Source organism: Molossus molossus, unplaced genomic scaffold (genome assembly GCF_014108415.1).
Source record: "Molossus molossus isolate mMolMol1 unplaced genomic scaffold, mMolMol1.p scaffold_m16_p_9, whole genome shotgun sequence".
NCBI lineage: Eukaryota > Metazoa > Chordata > Mammalia > Chiroptera > Molossidae > Molossus > Molossus molossus.
In genome coordinates this window covers 26,725,912-26,747,922 of record NW_023425403.1, presented here as the reverse complement: position 1 = coordinate 26,747,922, position 22,011 = coordinate 26,725,912, and the positions used below count along the sequence as shown (strand labels likewise).

Genomic DNA, 22,011 nt, shown 5'->3' with positions numbered 1-22,011 from the left:
CCCACTCTATCTAAAAGAATCAATGGAGAAGTGCCCTCTGGTGAGGATTTAAAAAAATAAAGTAGGAAGATGTTGGTAGATACTAGATTATTGACATGATATCCTTCTGCCCTCTCCTTAGATTTTCTTTTTATGTATTTCTGTAAAATAGGTTCCTAAAATATAAATACTAGATTGAAGAGTGTACTAGATTCAATTTTGATATACTTCCAGGTTGTCTCCCCAAAGGATCATAGAAATTTATTTTTAAATAACAGATTTGTGGGTTTTATGATTAGAAAAGTAACATAATGTTTATTACAGACAACTTGACAGATACAGAAAAGCACACCAAAAAAAATCATTTATTCTATCATATGGTGGTATCCTTCTAGTCTTTCTTTTCTGTACACATAAAAAAAATTATTTTTCTGCCTGGCCAGTGTGGTTCAGTGGTTGAGCATCAATTCCCGGTTCAATTTCTGGTCAGGGCAAATGCCTAGGTTGTGGGCCAAAAGCAGGAGGTGGCCAATCAGTGATCTCTTTCATTGATGTTTCCATCTCTCTCTCTCCCTCTCCCTTCCTCTTTCTCTAAAACAAAAAGAAAAAAAATTTTTTAAATTTATTTTTCTAAGATCAGAATCATACTATACAAACTGCTTTGCAATTTGCTGTTTTTAAGAAACATTATTTTTTTCATGTCGTATTAAAATTTATTTATATTATTTTTCTATCTAGTTATACTATCATTAATATACTCCACATTTTGAACATCTAGACTGTTTCTAAGACTCTTACAAATAGCACTGGTGCACATTTCGTTGTGTGTGTGTGTGTGTGTATATACATACATATATATATATGTATATATATATTTATACCTCTCAATGCTTTTCCAATATACATTTTTAGAAGTGGATTTGCTGGGTCAGAGTCTGAAAATTTAATGCTTTTCATACATTTTGCCAAATTGCTCTCTAGAAAAACTCCAAGTTACATCTTACTAGCAATCTTAGAGTGCCCATTTTTGTGTACTCTGATACATTTAAGAAAACCCCAAAACCAACAAATTAAGAAATTCAGTTTTAAAAGTAACAAAGTAAGAAATGAGAAGTATATCTAGGGTGTAGAATAGAAAATGACTGTCAAGACATAGTATTAAATACTGCATAAGTTGTATTCTTACTCCTCACATTATCCAGTTAATAAGTGTCCTTTATTCTCTTTGTTATTTAGTTTTCTTTTATTCTTTCGGTGTATGTCACTATTCTTTGGTTTGCCATTTTATTTTTTTTACCTATACCTTTTCACCTAGAGACCAAATGAGAGGGTTGACCCTGTTTCTGAAAAACCAAGAGAAGATCCAGTACTAAAAGAGGAAACCTTGGTGAGTTTCTTTATTAATTACTGTTTAATTGAATATGGCATGAGAAGGTGAAAGCAGAATGATAAGATTATAACATATTTAACACATAGTATAGTTCTATACTTCTTTATTTCAGAAGTTATACTGAAATAAATCTTAGAATTGGTTTAAGAGGAAGATATTTTCAGTGAATTATTTTTCTTTTCAAAACTATAACCACTTTTTAAAAGGTTATGTGAATTCTCAAGATAATATCAATAATGTGGCAATAGAAATCGTCAGTCCTATTTTTAATATTTGGAGTTGGGTGTATTATTTTTCTCCTCTCTTCTTCCCTTTTGCTAGTTATGGAGAGCACCTAGGTATCAGAGAAAAGTATAATTGAAGATAAAGTTTACATGGGTAGCATTTTAAATGTACTTTGTACATAGTTTCTTCTTTAAAATTTCTTCACTGATATAGTTTTATGACCTTTTTTTATAGGTTCAGCCGATATTATCTTCTGTTTCAACAACAGAAGTGTCTGCTGGTGTTAAGTTCCAAGTTGGAGATCTTGTTTGGTCTAAGGTGGGAACCTATCCTTGGTGGCCTTGTATGGTTTCAAGTGATCCCCAGCTCGAGGTTCATACCAAAATTAACACAAGAGGTAAGAAAGAAAACATCTAAATAAACATTAATTAAAAGGTTGTAAAGAAAAAAGTGAATCTTAAATGTTGTATTTGTTTTTTTTGTTTTTTTTGTTTTTATCCTCACCCGAGGACATTTTTTCATTTTTTGTTCAGGTAGAGTGGGAGGGAGAGAGAGGAACAGAGAGAGAGAGAAACATCGATGTGAAAGAAACACATCGAGTGGCTGCCACCCGCACAACCGACCAGGGCCGGGGACAAACTGCAACCGAGGTACGTGCCCTTAGCGGGAACCAAGCCCGGGTCTCTCAGGACCGCAGGCCAATGCTCTAACCGCTGAGCCAAACCGGCCAGGGCTTAAATGTTGTATTTGAATATAAGAATACACATATGACATAATCTGATATCAAAATATACATACCTACATCCGTTTGTAATAACCAGTGAAATAATTATGGGCATCTTAACTGGCAAAGAGCCTTTATAACTGATATAGTCCTAGTTTTTCCTTTATTTATGCATTTATTTATTTAACAATTATTCTTTTTTTTTTTTATATCCTCATCCGAGGACATTTTTCCATTTCTTGTACAGACAGAGTGGGAGGGAGAGAGAGGAAGAGAGAGAGAGGGAAACATCGATGTGAAAGGGACACACGAGTGGCTGCCACCCGCACAACCAACCAGGGCCAGGGACAAACTGCAACCGAGGTACGTGCCCTTAGTGGGAACCGAACCAGGGTCTCTCCGGACCGCAGGCGGACGCTCTAACCGCTGAGCCAAACCGGCCAGGGCTTAACAATTATTCTTTCTTTTTATCTTTATTGTTGAAAGTATAACAGATGTTCCCCCACTGACCCCCTCCTCCCTGCTCCCACACTCCTCTGCCTTCCCCACACTATCTGTGTCCATTGCTTATGCACATATGCATATAAGTTCTTTGGTTTATCTCTTCACACACACACACCCATCCCCGTTCCCTCTGAGGTTTGTCCATCTGTTCCCTACTTCCATGTCTCTGGATCTATTTCGATTGTCAGCTTATTTTGTTCATTATATTCCATAAATAAGTGAAATCATGTGATACTTGTCTTTCTCTGTCTGGCTTATTTAGCTTAGCATAATACTCTCCAGGTGTCTCCATTTATCTCAAAGGGTAAGAGATCTTTTTTACAGCTACATAGAATTCCATTGTGTAAATGTACCACAACTTTTTTAACCACTCATCTACTGATGGGCACTAGGCTGTTTCCAGTTCTTAGCTATTATAAATAGCACTGTATGAACATGGGGGTACATATATTCTTTCTGATTGGTGTTTCAGGCTTCTTAGGATATATTCCAAGAAGTAGGATCACAGGGTCAAATGGCAGTTCTATTTTTAACTTTTTGAGGAAACACATATTGTTTTCCACAGTGGCTACACCAGTCTGCATTCCCACCAGCAGTGGATATTTTTCCATTGATTTTTAGATAGAATGGGAGGGAGGGGGAGAGAGAGAGAAACATTGACATGAGAGACACATTGATTGGTTGCCTCCCACACAACCCTGACCAGGGCCAGGGATTGAACCGCAACTGAGGTACATGCCCTTGACCAGAATCAAACCTGCGACTCTTTGGTCTGAGGGCCAACGCGCTAACTGCTGAGCCCAACTAGCCAGGGCTTGTTTTCCCTTTTAACACCCTGCATTTGTTTTATAATTTTTTTTACACTTTTTTTTTTAAAGGCCTTAATCTGACCTCTCATATGAATTCCAAAAGAAAGCAGATGGATAAGTAATAAAATGTTTTATACGAGCTTAATAGGCATTTGGGCGAAGTTCTTGTGAACATTGTAATTTCATCACTGAATCCTATGGGTAGTAATTTTTTAGCCAGAGAAGTGCTTTTCATCCTGATCAATTTTGCAGGATGATTTTTTTCTTCCTCCACTCCATTTTTGAATCTACATTTACTGGGACATCCTTATAAATTCAATATGGTATAGAAGTGCAGCTTGAATTTAACTATATAGCATAGAATCCTACCGTAAGAATGGTAAACATTAGGAAAAGATATGTTCTAACTTTACTCCTTTTCCTGGATTAGATCAAAACATGTAGATTAGATTCCTGATGGCATTTGGAATAAGTTTGAGTTTAAATTTATTTCTGGATATTTGCTTTGCAAACTCACTCTTGTTACATGTTTGAGTTCCTTATTGTCTGACCTTTTTTTCCCCCTCTCACTCTAAACTTTGTATCCTAGTCCCTGTTCACTGTTGAGGGGAAAAAAAAGTGTCTGCGTAAATCTGGTCAGATTTTTGTGACAGGATCAGCCATACTTGTAACTCCTGTGCTGCATAGCCAGGAATCTACCCTGGTATAGAAGGCAATCATCTGGTTCTTATTACCTGCCCATGAAAGGTTGGGGTAACTGAAAGCATCAGTGGGGCAGGAGTAAAAAAAAAAGTTGAATGTCTGCTTCTGTGCAAGGCACTGTTAAACAATTCTCATAAATTTTCTTATGCATTCCTCTTAGCAGCAACACTATGAAGTAGGTACTATTGTTACTCTTATGTTTTAGATAAATAAGTAGAGTCTCCAATCTTATTGTATAACCTCCACTCTTAAACACTATTATATATTAAAGGAAAAGTAATTGAACTTCCCTAGTCATAATTTACAGAGGTTTGGGGAGGAGTCCTAGTTCCTTCATTTATATAATAAGTGTTTGGACTAGTAATCTATGACTCTGAGTGGGAGAAAAAAGGGACAAGGGTTTTCCAGGACGGCCAAGCCTTCTTAAATGAACCAATTCATGTCTACATCTGTGTCTCCAAAGGATGCTAGAATATATCATGTGAGATTTGTGACTCTTCAGTTTTCTCCTCTTAGAAAAGCATCCTTGTGAGATTCTATCAAGAGCTTCACATTTAATTACTGTGTGAAAATCTACTAATTTCATATTTTTTTATTCCTCTCGTGAGGATATTTTTCAGTTTATCATTAGATAGAATGGGAGGGAGAAGGGAGGGAGAAGGGAGGGAGAGAGAGACAGAAATGTTGATGTGATAGAGCCACATTGACTGGTTGCCTCCTGCATGACCCTGACCAGGGCTGGGGATGAACCCCAACTGAGGTATTTGCCCTTAACCAGAATCAAATACAAGACTCATTGGTCTGCAGGCCAATGCCCTAACCGCTGAGCCAAACCGGCCAGGCTCATCTTTTTATAGGATACAAATGAAAGCACAATTTATACCTCATCTGTATTGCAAAGAAAATATTTAAATTTAGTTTTATGAATTAAGCTAATCTGGTCTGGTACCTTCCAGGCAGTCTCCAAATGCAGGAAAAACTGATTTTGTTTGTATTAATGAAGCAACCAGAAATCTGAGAATTAAGGTTTAAAAAAATGTCGATTCTTAAATACTAAGCTTTCTTGAAATATGATTTAAATACTATACAATTCACCCTTTTAAAGTATGCAATTCAGTCATTTGAGTAATTACAGAGTTTTGTGGCCATCACTACAATCTTTTTTTTTTTTTTAAACACAATAACAGGATCTGGAATGTTTAATTCTTGCCACGCTACTGCCGAGTTCCCAAGATCTTGCATTAACAAGCTATGTACTTACACTTTTGGAATGTTTTTATAAATATTAAGCTTTTTAAGTTTTCACCCCAAACTCTGCTTTATGAAGACCCCACAGTTAAATATGGGGGATAGAAAGTAGTTTCATTCATGCCCTCGGGTTTCTGGAAAATCCATTCCTCTGTAACATGTGCTTAATTTAAAATAAGTTTAAAAGTCCAAGAAGAGTCTTTGCCTCAATTATTAAAATAAATTTTAAAACTGTAAAGTTGATTACTAAATTTAAAAATTCCATCGAAAGCTCCGCTCCCTTATTTTCAAAACATTTTATTCCATCTGAATTTTATGTGGTACAAAAGTAATGAATGCTTGAACCTGTCATCCAAATAGAAGGTTCTTTCAGTTTTTCAGGCCACCCTTCCTTCAGAGGCAAATAATAAGAAACAAATCATATTCTACAGAGCATATACAGAAAATTTTCCTTTATAAGAACAAAAGTATTTGGACATGATATTTTTAGTATAGCTTAGCAATCCAGTTTATATTGATAAATTTAGTGAATTATTAGGAAGTATATTACATACACAAAGAGTTCAGTAGACAGCAGGTATTTTAACCCTGGATTGAGAACAAATTTAATTGTTTTCTTGTATTTTTTTAAGATACTCCATCTGTAAATTTAAGTTTGGTTGGCCCTTTTTAGTCTTTTTGCTCAATATTTTAAATATTTCCATTTTCTTCTTTTTGTAGAGTCTTTGAGCTTCTTCTTTCTCTTGCTTTTTCCTCTCAAATTCTTGTTTCTTAGCAGCACGCTTAGCTTGTACCTGTTCATATTCTTCTTGTGCTTTTTGATTTGATGTTTTCTTTTAGTTTTTTTTTTTGGAATAATAATGAAGTTTACCCTTTCTTCTTTACATTGTTCTTCTGGCTGAGGCCGGTCAATACTATAATGTTCTTCAGACAAAGCCTGGTCAATGTTACATTGCTCTGCTGGCAAAGCCTGATTAACTTGTTCTTCTGACAAAGGCTGGTCAACTTTTCTAAGTTGCTTCCTGAGTATTTCCTCTTCAGCTAAATAGAGATGTTTCAGATGTTCAGGGTATCGATCTCTGAATTGGGATTCCTGTGAAGTTCGAGCCTTCTTATTCTGCCATAGCAGTTTCTTATAATTTTGCTGACTCTTCAATTTTCTTCGAAATGCAAAGCCTTGTCCCTCGCGGATGCTCCCCACGAAGGCCTGTGAATAGTGAGGTCGCCACGTCCTCTGTTTCACACTCTTATTCTTGAATCTGACCAGAGAAATTCCTTCACCATAAGTCTCAACATTCTCGGTCCCCCACCTTGCTGCTGGCCTCCTGGGTGCCATGGCACACTCACTGCAATCTAATTTTAGAATATTTTCATCAACCCCAAAAGAAATCCCATATCTCTTAGCAGTCACTCCCCATTCCTCCCTTTGTTCTCTCAGCAGCCACTAACTACTTTCTGTTGCTATAGATTTGCCTTTTTTAGACATTTCAGATATGTGGAATCATATACTATGTGGCCTTTTATGTCTGGGTCTTTCACTTAGCATAATGTTTTAGAGGTTTATCTGTGTTGTAGCGTGTATCAGTACTTTATTCCTTTTTATTGCCAAATAATATTCTATTGTATGGCTGTGTGTTACAGTTTTAAATGAAGTAGTTTTCTGACAGTTTTTCTGAAAATCAAAAAACACAGTGTAAAACTTAATTTTGTTGATTATGTACCACACATGATGCCTGTGAAGCATTTTGGGTTATTATCTAAACTACTTTAAAATTTGCCTTGAAGATATATCGTAATCATTGGTTTCCATATTGTTATTAGTCAGATTCTTAACATTGAAAAGTATATTTTTAACGGTTTTCACACATAAAATTTCACACTTATAAGATGTTTGGATCACATGTCTATTTTAAGTTGTATTTTATTGTTTAGGTCTCATTTTAAATTTAAAAGTTGAAATGCTTTTTCTGTTTATAACAATACAAAAATATATATGGGTCAGAAGTAAAAGGTGCCCAGAGCTTCATCCTCCAGATATGTAAAGACTATTAAGAGTTTGAGAGTAATTCTTTTTCTCTATGTATAGTATAAGTGTAATTCATTGATATGAAAATAAACACTTTTACTGAGAATTTTAAATGGTGTCATATCACACCCATTTTAATTAAAAAAATTTTTTTTCTCTTTATTGATTTTATAAAGAAAGGGAGAGGGAGAGAGAGATGAAAACATCGATGAGAGAAGAACATCGATTGGCCGCATCCTGCATGTCCCCCGACTGGGGTTTTGGCCCACAACCTGTGCATGTGCCCTGACTGGGAATCGAACTGGTGACCTCTTGATGCATGAGTTGACGCTCAGCCACTGAGCCACACCACCCAGTCTCACTCATTTTAATTTTTAATTGTGATATTTTTTAAGTTTAAAATTGGATAGTTTTACCTTTATATTATTTTTCTTATATAAAAACATTTCCTCAACATTTTTCTGTTGGAAATTTAATTTAGTTCATTATTCAGAAGCAGATGTGCTTATTTTTCAATCTTTCAGGTCTCGAGGTTTTTTACTCTTATTTTATGGTTGTCCAGACAGCAGGAAACAAAATACTAACAAAGAGGCACATGGTTTGATTCGTTTTGTCCATAGCAATTGATTTAACAGATGAAGTTGAAAATAAAGATTAAAATGAGATTGTGTTATCTATTAGTTTTAGTTTTTATATTTTTAATTATCAAGTCCTTTGAGATTATCTGTTTGATTCTGCACCTCAGGCATGCATCCTGACCAGGAATCAAACAGGCTGCCTCTTGGTGCATGGGGTGAGCCTCAACCACTGAGCCATACAGGCTGGGCCCATATTAAATTTTAATCTTATTTTAATTTTTTTTTTCCTTTATTTCAAAGAGAGAGGAAGGGAGAGGGAGAGAGAGGGAGAAACATCAATGAGAGAGAACATCAGTTGGCCACCTACTACATGCTGTCCACTGGGGATCAGGCCCACAACCTGGGCCTGTGTCCTGACTGGGAATTGAACCAATGACCTCTTGCTTGGTACATGGGTCAGCGCTCAACCACTGAGCCACACTGACTGGACCAAAATTTCCTACATAGTCTCCTGTTTAATGTCTAATAAAATTAAAAGTCTTCAAATCTAAGATATAAGTTAGTTCAATTTAAGCATAATACCCACATCTTTCTAGTCAGGATCTGCTTGTTGTCTTTCGCTCTCTACCTGAAGTATCTTGGATTCCCTAAGAATTCTAGTCTGTGTTTCTCAATTGACCAGAGACTTTCTCTAGAACATTGTTTTTCAACCAAGTTTGGTAAAGGACTAGTTTCCTTTCTTCTGTTTTAAATTTTAATTTCCAGTCACCATGGACGAGTATTACTGTCAAATATTAGAGAAATGAAAGGCCCCCCTTCCTCCAAAAAAATGCAGAGTGTAAAATCCCTGATTATGTGTCTAGATGCCACAGTAATGTCAAATTGTCATAGATTCTAGATGCTCATCCTTAACTTCTCTGCTTCTTTTGTCACAGACTGGCTTATTCTGGGAACCACACTTTCACAGTAGCTCTATTCTAGAGCAACTATTCTCAGATGTTTTGGTTCCATAGCCTCTTTTACTCTTAAAATTTGAGGTCTCGCCCTGGCTGGTTTGGCTTAGCAGTTAGAGCGTCGGCCTGCAGTCCAGAGAGACCCGGGTTCATTTCCCGCTAAGGGCATGTACCTTGGTTGCAGTTTGTCCCTGGCCCTGGTTGGGTCATGTGGGTGGCAGCCACTCGATGTGTCCCTTTCACGTCAATGTTTCTCTCTCTCTCTCTTCCTCTCTCTCCCTCCCGCCCTGTCTGAACAAAAAATAGAAAAATGTCCTTGGGTGAGGATAAAAAAATAAATAAATAAAATTTGAGATCTCTAAGAAGCTTTTGTTTACATTGGGTTATATCTGTTACTATTTATTTTAACTTAGAAATTAAAGCTGAGAAAAATTTTAAGTATTTACTAATTTATTTTAGAAGAATCCACTATATGTTGTCATTGTGTTTTGATGAAAAATAACTGTTTTCTCAAAAAATGAATGAGGAGGTTGGTATTGTTTTACTTTTTAAAAAAATATGTTTTTTAAATTTTATTTAAAGAGAGAAGAAGGGAGAGAGAGAGAGAAACATCCATGTGAGAGAGCTACATTGATCGGCTGTCTCCTGCACACCCCCTATTGGAGAGTGAGCCTGCAACCCATCTATATGTCTTGACTGGGAATTGAACGGGGATCTCTAAGTCCATGGGACGATGCTCAATCCACTGAGTCACACTGGCTGGGCTGTTTAACATTTTTTTTTAATCCTCACCCAAGCATATGTTTACTGATTTTAGAGAGAAAGGAAGGAGAGGGGAAGGAGAAAGAGAGAAAGAAACCTCAGTGTGAGAGAAAAACATCTATTGTTGCCTTCCATACATGTTCCGACCAGGGATCATGCCCACAACCTAAGTATGTGCTCTGACTGGAAATCGAACCTGCAACCTTTTGTATAGGAAGATGCTCCAATCAACTGAGCCACCTGGCCAGGGCTGTTTTACATTTTTATAAATCTCTTTTATATCTGTTAAGTAAAGATACAAGATTTTCATTCTGATTCTTTATTTAATCTGTTACGATTTGTTGTTTTGAAGTATATAAAGTTAATCTGGCCTCACATAGATATTTAGATGTAAAAGTATATGCATACTTTGGTAGCCTTTTCAGATAATTATGGATATATTTCTTTGTTTTTACACCAAAAGTCAACAAGTGGTGGGTTAATTACAATGTGGAATTTGAAGTCATAGTGATAAACTTTTTGTACTTTGTTACATTAAAATCCATTGGTTCTGTCTTGCACTTTGAATGGATCTTTAACCTTTCATGATTTTGTAACATCATGTATACATTGGCCATTTAAAAAATATTGGTTTATTAAGTCATACATACCTTTCAAATGTTGATACTTTTTTTAAAAATTGTTTTTATTGATTTTTAGAGAGAGAGGAAGGGAAAGGGAGAAAGAGAAAGAAACATTGATATGAGAGAGCCATCCATCGGCTGCCTCCTGCGCTCTTCCTGCTGGGGACGGAACCTGAAACCTGGGCACGTTCCCTTACCAGGAATCGAACCGGTGACCTCTTGGTGCATGGGTCTACGCTCAACCACTGAGCCACACTGGTCAGGCGACACATTTCTTTATAGATATTTTTAAAAATCACATTAGTTAACATAAACACTTTATTTCATCAGAAAATGATTTGATTATTGGGAACTTGAGAAACTAACAGGAGCAGATACTAGTTTTTTCAAAATTTTACTTTTTACTTGAAAGACCAAATTTTATTTATTTATTTATTTTATCCTTACCTGAGGACTTTTTTTTGTTTGATATTTTGTTCAGATAGAGTGGGAGGGAGAGAGAGAGAAAGAAACATCGATGTAAAAGGGACACATCGAGCGGTTGCCACCCACATGACCCAACCAGGGCCGGGGACAAACTACAACTGAGGTACATGCCCTTAGCGGGAACCGAACCTGGGTCTCTCCATACTGCAGGCCAATGCTCTAACCACTGAGCCAAACCGGCCAGGGCGAAAGACTAAATTTTATTATTGGCCAACAACTGTTGTCAGTTTTTCTTCAAGTGACAAACTTGCTTTATTCATTTTTGAGAAAATATCTGCCAGATTCTCAAGTTCATATAACAATAGTTTTTCTGTCAGTCATTCTTTCAGGTGAAAAAGGTGTTCTATGAAAAAGTGGCCAGTTCGCTCGGCAGCAACTCAATCAATCACACAAGTACTTCTCATCAAGATAACTGTCATACTTATATATGAAAGATGCTTTATGCATACTTCCCATTTCATCACACATAGTATTAAAAAGTAGGTATTCAAGGGTTCAGATTTAGTAAAATTAATTATTTTTATTGCTTCATGAAGGACATGAAGTAAAATTGGGTTTTATTTTTAATTGCCAGCGTATGGCTGTGAAGAATATAACACTGGTTTGGTGTCACTCATTGTCTCTAGTTGTGCTAAGATGCCAGCACTCTTATCTGCCATTGCTCTTGCAATATTAGGTGCAAATGTCAACATGGTAAAAAAGACAAATAACGTCTCAATATTATTATGAAGATAGTTTGATCTCACAGGATCCCTGTAAGAGTCTCAGTGGCCTCTCCTATTTTAACCCCAGGTCTGTATATACCACACTTTTATACAACTAGAAAAGCAATTTGACCAGCACTTGGTTTTTAAAAGTCCAGGAAAATGTAATACATTTTTTTAAGGAAAAATTACTTATTTAACTCAGATTTCTTTGTAAAATATTTTGAAGTAAGTAAAAATAAATTGTGCAACTAACATAACAAATCTAATTAGCAGAATTTATTGTTTTCTTTCTCTTAAAACTTGCTGCACTAATTAATCATATGGGGTGATTTTTAAATAACTATTAGTTGCATAATATAAGCGGCAGATAATTGGTTTATGTCATTGGGCAATTCCGAACTGCAACATTTAATAGGAATAATGCTAGGGAACCAGCTTAGGTTCATGTTGTTTGCCAAGTATATGTGCATGATTATGTCCTGAAATGGTTAATAAGGATTTTTACTTTCAGGTGCCCGGGAATATCACGTCCAATTTTTTAGCAACCAACCAGAGAGGGCATGGGTTCACGAAAAACGGGTACGAGAGTATAAAGGTCATAAACAGTATGAAGAATTATTGGCTGAGGCAACCAAACAAGCCAGCAACCACTCTGAAAAACAAAAGGTAACTGAGAAAATGTTAACATTATCAATCAAATATAGTTTTTAAAGGACTAGAAGAACTTTTAATACTTGAATTCAGACAACTGTTAGAATGACTTGTTATTTTAATTCCTTTAATTCTGATTTTAATAACTTATTGTGTCAATAGTTTTATAAACCATATGATCTGTGTTTTAATACTATTAAAAACATTACTGGTCTGCTCAATACAATGTTGGATTCTATTTTGAATTGAATTAACATATATATAAGTTTAGTAGATACCAGTGAAATGTGGATTTTGCCAAGGATTTTTATAATTTTTTTTTCTATTTCAACATATTTCCATAATTTTCTTTTATCCTTATTTACTAAATTTTTTTATGAATGCAAAGTTTTAAAAATATTTAATGAGTACCCACTGTGAGAGAGGCACTGTTTTAAGCTTTTTACATATCTATATTAATTCATTTAATCTTCATAACAAATGAGGTAGATAACTATTATTCCTGTTTCTACAGATGAAGAAATTGAGGCATAGAAAGCTTAAGTAACTGGTTCAACGAGGTCACAGGTGATGGAACCAAGAAACATGTTTGATGTGGTGGTGGATATTTTAGAATATATATATTTTTTAAATTTTTTATTCTATATTGATTTTTAGAGAGAGAGGAAGGGAGAGGGAGATAGAAACATTGATGAGAGAAAACTTCGATTGGCCGCCTCCTGCATGCTCTCCACTGGGAATCGGGCCCACAACCTGGGCATGTGCCCTGACCAGGAATTGAACTGGCGACCTCTTGGTGCTTGGGTCAATGCTCCACCACTGAGCCACACTGGCTGGGCGATATTTTAGAATTTTGACATGAACTCATGATACTCTCTGGTTGAGATTTTTAAACTCAACTAATTTTAATGTGGGTCTCTTTTGATTCAGAAATTTGTCCTGTTTTTACACTTTAAAAGCTAAATTTGATCACAGATTATTTTGATTAATTTTATCACACTTATTTTACAGATTTATACGTCAGTGTTTGACATATACTGTACCATCTCATAGTTAATTTCTGGCTACCTCAGTCTAACCCCCTGGATAATTTCTAATTGCTTTGGTCATCTCACATAGCTCTGTTTAAAGTTTTCTTATCTGTCTTGCCAATTCATAGTCTTCTCATCAACCCTGGACATAGATACCAATGGAAACTGTGATTCAGGTTTACTTTTTCTCTCATACATTTCTGCTTTGCTGTTTTGTCAACTTATATTTGTTCCTTGGGGCTCTCTCCTTTTTCTTTATTTTGCCCCTGTGTTCATTATGGTACAAACTGGCAGCACAGTTTCAAATGCTGGCTCCTCAAATGCCGGCTCCTCAAATGCCAGTTAGCTTTGTGGTGATCTCTGTAGCACCCTGGAGCTATAGGTATCATTCCTAATGTTGGTGTTTTATTGGCCACTGAAATTAATCATTTCTGTAATCTTTCTTCTCTTTGTCATTACTAACTTTTTATGAAGACGCTGTTACAAAATGCAAATCCCTCTTTGAGGGACTTGTCCACCACAGTGGTCAACAAAGGGGAGGATATATAAAAGAGTAGACCTGCATATCATCTGATAGAAATACCAATTTATCTAAGTTATGGAGTAAGACTATTTCATTAATTTAACTGAAGAACTTGAAGATATTTATGTATACCTGGAAAGATGATAGGTTCTCATAGGAAATAACCTCATAGTTTAAATGTACATTAGCTTAAAATGTGTCTGATAATGCCTATATCTCTTTTTAAAGATTCGGAAACCCCGACCACAGAGAGAACGTGCTCAATGGGATATTGGCATTGCACATGCAGAGAAAGCATTGAAAATGACTCGAGAAGAAAGAATAGAACAGTATACTTTTATCTATATTGATAAACAGCCTGAGGAGGCTTTATCCCAAGGGAAAAAGAATGTTGCTTCCAAAGCTGAAGTTAAAAAAACCCGGAGACCAAGATCAGTGATGAATACTCAGCCAGAACAGACCAATGCAGGTGAGATGGCCTCCTCACTATCAAGTACTGAGATTCGGAGACATAGCCAGAGGCGGCACACGAGTGTGGAAGAGGAAGAACCACCTCCTGTTAAAATAACCTGGAAAACGGCAGCAGCTAGGAAATCTTTACCAGCTTCTATTACAATGCACAAAGGGAGCTTGGATTTGCAGAAGTGTAACATGTCTCCAGTTGTGAAAATTGAACAAGTGTTTGCTCTTCAGAATGCTACAGGAGATGGGAAATTTATCGATCAGTTTGTTTATTCAACAAAGGTACCTCCTTTTATCATAGTTATTGGCGGGGGGTGGTATTTAATAAATAACCTTGGCATTAAAAACAACAACAACACAACAGCAGGTCATAATTTAAATACCCTTCTTATCTACTGTATTTGAAATGTACAGCCAGTTTACTCTGTTTAAGATGAGGCAAAAAAGACATAGGCCAAAAGGCTATGTTTTTCTTCTTCTCCTCCCCTGTTTTGTAATATCCTCATCTGCACTTGATTAATCTTGAGCTGTGCAGCCAAAATTTAGCCTCACTCCCCAAAGCTGTGGAAAAAAACTGGGCACTTTGCCTGTTTTCTAGTTTGTATAGTTAGTTTTTCTTAGTTGAAGATTGTGCTTCTTATTAAATCATTTTTGTCAGTTATCTGAATTAACCTTTGTAGTAATTGTACCTATTGATCTGTTTGGTTCTACCAGCAATTTTGTTAAGCTTGTGTTGGCTTTGGACATCTAATGTATTTTAGAGAAACATCAGAACTATGTTAGTTCTTGAATAATTATTGTGATGATAGCTTGGGTATGGGGTGATAATAGCTTCTTTGAACTAAATGCCTCACTGTTGGCCAGCCCCAAGCCCCATTTAGGGCACTTACACTTTAGTTTTAATACTTTAAAATTATTTCCGTAGACTTCTTCACTACCCTCTACCAATACCACAATCGTGGGCTTATGAATTCAATTTAGTGGCAATTTATGGATGTGTACTTTTAAAGAATTCTGTATTTCCTAACATTGTCATATGCATATTAAAATAATTTAACATAGGTATGCTTTATTAGTGATATATTTTCCTAGAGAGAAGTGTAAGGGGCCTTTGTTAACCTGTTTCTGTCTATAGGTTCAACTGACTTTATTAAGGCTGAACTACTTGGAAAAACTTAAGTTACAGTTCCCACTGCTGATACCTTTGAATGGCAGATGAGTACTCTGCATCTTTTTTGAATGCAGGTTGGCTTCATTCTTGAAGCTAGTTTTTACCTGTGTTTAGATGCTCAAATCAAACTTTTGCAACCCCCTCCAAACTTTGCTAATTTATATATATAAAAAATCACTCCTTTATTTCACTGTTAAAAATACCTAAAGTTATCTGTTCCAAATGTGATACATGTTCATTTTTTAGTAATATTCATTATCTAGACTTAGAATCTAAGTCTTAGACAAATAAGTTTTTTGGGGGGTGTTCTCCCCCCCCAATATCATTGTACATTTTGGAATACATCCTGATGACTTAATAAAATTGTTCTATAATGACTAAGATAATTAGCTGCAATCAAGGCCATGTAAAATTCAAGCAAATTATAATCTTAAGCTATTTTTATAAACCAATGACACCTATTTTTTATTTGCCTTATTTTGAAGGGAATTGGTAACAAAACAGAAATAAGTGTCAGGGGACAAGACAGACTTATAATTTCTACACCAAACCAGAGAAATGAAAAGGCAACTCAGAATTTATCATCTCCTGAAGCAACATCTGGTTCTGCAGGTAGGTATTAATGAAGAGTATATTGATCCATTTTGAAGTCATAGTTCTTCTGCTCAGCTATAACATGGTAGCTATATTCCTAAAAAACTTTTAGTAATCAAAATCTAATGATATTTTTTTAAAAATCAAACTATAAAAGCAATTATTTCAATAGGAAAGAATGGTTTAGGGACTAGAGAGCTTATAGTAAGTTATTTTTTCTACAGGAATGTAAATAATAGGGTTTCATAACTTAAAAAGTATAGTTATAGCCCTGGCCAGTGTGGCTTAGTTGGTTCGAGTGTCATCCCATAAACCAAAAGGTCACGGATTTGATTCCAAGTCAGGGTACCTATCTAGGTTGTGGGTTTTATTCCTGGTCGGGACATGTACAGGAGGCAACTGGTTGATGTTTCTCTCTCTCTCTCTCTCTCTCTCCCTCCCCTCCCTTCCACTCTCTAAAATCAATAAACATATCCTTAAGTCAGGATTTTAAAAAATAGTTATAAAATCTATACGTCTGAGTAACTGTGTTTTGATTATCTCTCTTTACATAACAGTAACAGCTTTACTTTTCCAGCACTTTTAACACATTCTTACCATATTCTCCTTTATCCCCTATTGGAAACAACTGCAGATGTCCATGTTCTTTTTATTATTCTTAGTTGTTGTAAATGTTAGTAGCTGAGGGCCTGGGGCCTAATTCTATTATAATCTGTTCTCTGATGAGCAGATACCATGAATTGGAAATCAAGCTGTATTATTTTTGCTTATAGAGGAAATGCCTATATTCAGTAAAATTGTGCCTTTGTTGGAATAGTCAAAGTAATTTTTATTAAGAGACTGCTTTGCTAAGGTTCTTATAGTTTAACTGAGTGTCTGGTAGGTTTGGTTTGTATAAACAGTATTACTGCATCATACAAAGATCAAGAAAAGAGTTAGATATCAAACCAGGCTGATCATTTGGAATCTTAGTTCCAAATGGCCAACCATTTGGATAGAGACGTTTGTTTCACTTTGTTCTTTAAAAAAAAATTGAAATCTAAGAAAGTGACAAAATCTTCTAGGATTAAATTAATAAGACTTGAGGTAGTAATCTGAAATCATTAGTTACTCAGGGAAACCTGTGATTTAGTGCCACTAAGGGGTAAATATTTTTTGTAAGGGAAATTTTGAGTAAGATTCTTCTTATTATAAAACCTAAATAAAAACAATCATTCATGAAAGAACTTGAACTAGCTTTCTTTAAAACAAAAAACTGGGATGGGGGCTACTGGACAAGGAGAGGTGGTGGCAGAGGAGATAGACATATATTGGACCAGGCATATTAAACAATACACCTTTACCTAGAATTGAGTTGGAAATGGAAGCTGCATTAAAGTAAGGAGGGAGTAGCAAAGTCCAGAACCAGATTTGCAACTTGTATCCGTTAGTGGCACAACAGAACCACAATGTTACCAGACCTCAAGTTAAGCAACCTCAGTACTTGAGTTCAGCAAAGAAAGCATTCAGAACCATTCAACTTATAAGAGAGAAAGTTAATTTAGAAAGTCACAGAGGTAGCAAAGGTGAGCCAACTGGGCTGTAAGGGCTCAGGAAAGAAGTTACAGAAGCAAATGAAGGGCGCTTGGAACTTAGGTAAAAGACTGGCGGGGAGCAAGTGCCTGGGGAAGGAGAGTGGGTGGGAAAAAGGCACTGGCACTTGCTGGGTCTTTGAGTTTTTATTTGCTCTCTAAAGGCAGGGAGCTTAGGGGAGGTCCCAGGGGATGATCTTAATAGAGTATCTATCAACTTTCCAGGTGTGTCCTTTCAGGGTCATGGTCTCCACTGATTTGCAGTGTAAGAGCAAGGAGCCATTAATCATTGTATCTATTGTTGATGTCAGACATGGTTTAGCTTCATCTGGTTTTGCTGCTTTTCTGGACCTGGAGCTGAAATACAAATGACGCCTATATGTCATCTCGAGTTTGACCAAAACTCTGACTCTGGTCAGCAGACCCGAGGCTCTGCCTTCAAGATAATTTGATATGGATCAGAGCTTAATGCTGAAGGGAGTGGTCGTGCAAGGGCTTGTATGCGAGTCCCATGAGGCTATTCTCTGGCCTCCTTGTTCCTCCTCTAAGGGGGTCTACTGCATGACTAGCAACATGCCAGGGGAGGAAAGGAGTAATATGAAAGGTCAGTGGGTCTAAACCTCATGACCAGAGATATGCTGGGAGGAGAGGTCAACCTGGGGGTGAGGTCCTACCCTACAATACTTGTTTTTCCCACTTTTGTCCATTGCTAGGTACCCTGGGCTTTCTGGCCTGGTAACCTTCAGTACCTGGTCCTTCCTCTGTTCATGCCTGTCTAACTGCCAACTAAATATCATTTCAAAATACTGTATAAAAAAATGAAATTGTTAGGTGGGCTCTGATGGCTTTCTCAATTTAAACTGCAGGTTGTGAAAGAATTCACCGAGAAGAGTAACTGAGCAAAAACTGGTTTATTCACTTTCCAGGGGAGGAAAGGGGCAGAGGACTATAGAGAGCTAATGGCCCTATCTCTGTGAGGGACTTGAGGTTTTTAAGGACTGTTTCAAGGTTAAGGTGGGGGCTCTTGGGTAGAGCTGGCATCAGCAGGGTCCAGATGTCCAGCATGCTCTGTTCCTCCTGCAGGATATGCCATATCTAGAATAGACTTAAAGTTGGGTGGGGTGAGTGCTGGAAATTTACTGTGGGTTAAGTAAAATGTCTCTGGTCTTAGATGGGTCATGGGTCAGGGTCTGTCATAATCATGTTGAAGGAATGAGTAAATGGACTTAGATTTTGCATTAATTGGCCATAATTAAAAATGTTTGTTTCCTCCTTTGAATATTGAAAGAATCTTTTGGCCTCAGCTCTTCATAATCAGATTTATTATGAGTAATTTATCAGAATTTAAATGTGATACTTAGACTAGGAAGGTCTTTATTTAAACATTTATATTTTCCTAACTAGGGAGAAAGTAAATTCTTCATATAATATTAGACTGATCTTAAATATTGTCCTTTTATTTTTAATGGAGCTGGGTTTTTTTTTCCTTCTCAGCTACTGAACATTTTATTTTTGTGTAGTCTTTTCAACATAAGCTCTGCTGTGGACTTTTTCTCATTTTTTTTTTAAATGAAAGGTAAAGTGGAATTTTATAATTATTTATATCTGGAAAAAGCCCAGTTTTGGCCCTGGCCAGTTTGGCTCAGCGGTTAGAGCGTCGGCCTGCGGTCCTGAGAGACCCGGGTTCGGTTCCCGCTAAGGGCACGTACCTCGGTTGCAGTTTGTCCCCGGCCCTGGTCGGTTGTGCGGGTGGCAGCCACTCGATGTGTCCCTTTCACATCGATGTTTCTCTCTTTCTCTGTTCCTCTCTCTCCCCCCCACTCTACCTGAACAAAAAATGGAAAAATGTCCTCGGGTGAGGATAAAAAAAAAAAAAAAAGCCCAGTTTTGTTCCTTAGGCAAGCACATATAATTAGGTTGTAAATTAATGCTGGGACCCTTATATAGGGATGATTGTTGTAAAACTTTGACCTTGGTTTAAATTTGGTTACCAGCTATGGTTGATAAGCTTATTTTGTCGTTTTATTTATTTTTCTTTTTTAAAAATATATTTTTATTGATTTCTCAGAGAGAGAGAGGAAGGGAGAGAGAGATAGAAACATCGATGTGAGAGAGAAACATCAATCAGCTGCCTACTGCATGCCCCCCACTGGGAATCGAGCCCACAACCCGGACATGTGCTCTGACTGGGAATTGAACTGGGACCTCTCAATCCATGGGACAACGCTCAGTCCACTGAGTCACACCAACCAGGCTAGTTTGTTTTTTTAAACGACCATTTTGCTTCTTGTGAAAATAACTTCAGTACAGGCATACCTCATTTTATTGTGCTTCACTTTATGCGCTTCACATATGTTGTGTTTCTTCCAAATTGAAGGCAAGACCCTCCACCAGCAAAAAGATTGAACCCTTAATGTCTACGAGGTATGCTGTAGTTGAAAGTCAGAAAAGAGATTTGATTCTCCTTCAGAAACTAGTTATATCATCATCTCAGGTGTTAACTACATAGGGAGAATGCTTGAACCTTTTTCTAGTAAATTTAGGAGCTATGTAGAGTGTGTGGCACTGCTGCATTTCTGTGGTTTGCAGAACTGTATTTGTATTTGTACTAGGTTTCTAAGCTATTTTCCAAATTCAAAGATGCTCACCTCCTCTCTCTTAGAACATAAACATACTATATTTTAGTGGTTTTAAATGTAGTAGAATATATGTGTTCTCTAAGACAGCACATCAAATATCTGTACTTGATGGAACATTTATGTTGTCATCTTCAAAACAAAGATTTTTTTGTTTTAAGCAGTTCTATTTTCATTTTCTTCTTCCCTGGTAGGTACTTGAATATTGATGATTACACTAAAGGATGGATTTCTGGGATACTCAGGTGTCTATGAGGGTAGGATATCCATTGATTTGGTAAACATTTTCATCAGTGTAAGGAGAAGAGTGAGAGTAATGGAAGGAGATAACACCTTTATTTGTGACTTCTCCACTAGAAATGATTAACCACAGCTCAGAAACAATATGTTATTATCAAACTGCTCCTTACCCAAAACAAGTAGTGGGATCCTTCTTTGTTTTGGCCTTGAAGTAAGGTGAGGGAATCTATTTGCACATAGACAAGAACAGTGAAACCAAATAATATACAGGTGATCTGAAGTAGCTTCTGCCTGTTTTTTGTTTTTCTTTTTCCTGTTAATCCTCACTCGAGGATATTTTTCATATTGATTTTGGAGAGAGGGCAGGAAAAGGAGGAGAGAGAGAAAGACAACGATGTGTGAGAAAGACATCGGTTGGTTGCCTCCCACATGACCCCGACTGGGATTAGAGATCGAACTTACAACCCAGGTTATGTGCCCTTCATTGGGAATCAAACCCTCTACCCTCCGGTGCTTGGGCCGACACACTAACTACTGAACCACATTGGCCAGGGCAGATTCTTCCTGATTTGATAGGAGGTCTTAGCAGCTTTCTCCTATGGTAAGTGAAAGATGATTATTATCTAGGAAGGACCCTTTAGGTCAGTGGTTCTCAACCTGTGGGTTGTGACTTCTTTGGGGGTCGAACGACCCTTTCATAGGGGTCGCCTAAGACCATCGGAAACACATATTTCCGATGGTCTTAGGAACCGAGACACCGCTTATCTGTCTGTCTCCAGGCGGTCTGCCCACATACTACATGAGGAACTGTACTAAAGGGTTGCAGAATTAGGAAGGTTGAGAACCGCTGATTTAGGTGGTCCAAGCACTGCAAAGATGGAAAACAGTTGCATTGAAGGTATCATTCGTTCTCAGGGTCATAGAATGAAATCATTCCTGACATAGTATTCTTTCAAGTTGTGATCTTCAGTCTAAGTTTTATCCTTTCCAAAATGGGGTCCATGTGAGTCTTCTTCTGTTTACTTTCAAAGAATATTATTGTTTAAAAATCTTAATAGTGTCTTGTTTTACCATATAAAATGAAAGCATTTATAATTTGTTTCAGCTAGTTTTCCATGATTAATTATTTCTAAGTTATAACAGGTTCCTTTTTAATCTCATTAATGGTTTGGTTTTGGTCAGCATTTTTGTGCATTTCCTGCTTTTTCCCTTTCTGTTGTTAATAATATAACAATAGCAAAACTTGTATAAGTGCACCAAGCACTGTTAAGCAGTTACATATAGAATTAATTTAATGCATTTGTTAAAATGCAAAATATGTAGTACTGATTGAATTTTGAACCAGTAATTCCTAATATCAACTGACAATAAAGTCACTTTCATCCATCCCATTAATCCCTTCATTTCTTCCATTAT

General features: G+C 36.7%; 2 protein-coding genes across 16 annotated transcripts in view; one reads left to right on the top strand and one right to left on the bottom strand.

Moving 5' to 3' along the window:
* Positions 1-22,011, top strand: part of NSD3 (nuclear receptor binding SET domain protein 3) — a 120,941-nt gene that overhangs the window by 40,366 nt on the left and 58,564 nt on the right. For 14 of the 15 annotated variants that reach the window (XM_036249685.1, XM_036249691.1, XM_036249690.1 and 11 more), the window contains exons 3-7: positions 1,295-1,366; positions 1,829-1,991; positions 12,228-12,382; positions 14,150-14,665; positions 16,040-16,166. In XM_036249685.1, coding sequence (XP_036105578.1) covers positions 1,295-1,366; positions 1,829-1,991; positions 12,228-12,382; positions 14,150-14,665; positions 16,040-16,166 — 1,033 coding nt within the window. Of the gene's footprint in view, positions 1-1,294; positions 1,367-1,828; positions 1,992-11,341; positions 11,489-12,227; positions 12,383-14,149; positions 14,666-16,039; positions 16,167-22,011 lie in introns of those variants that run through there. The other variant, XM_036249696.1, reaches the window with a different exon arrangement.
* LOC118622295 (thyroid transcription factor 1-associated protein 26-like) lies at positions 6,187-6,917 on the bottom strand. Its single transcript, XM_036249707.1, is given in 2 exon segments — positions 6,187-6,429; positions 6,432-6,917. Coding segments are annotated over 2 exon segments (729 nt in total).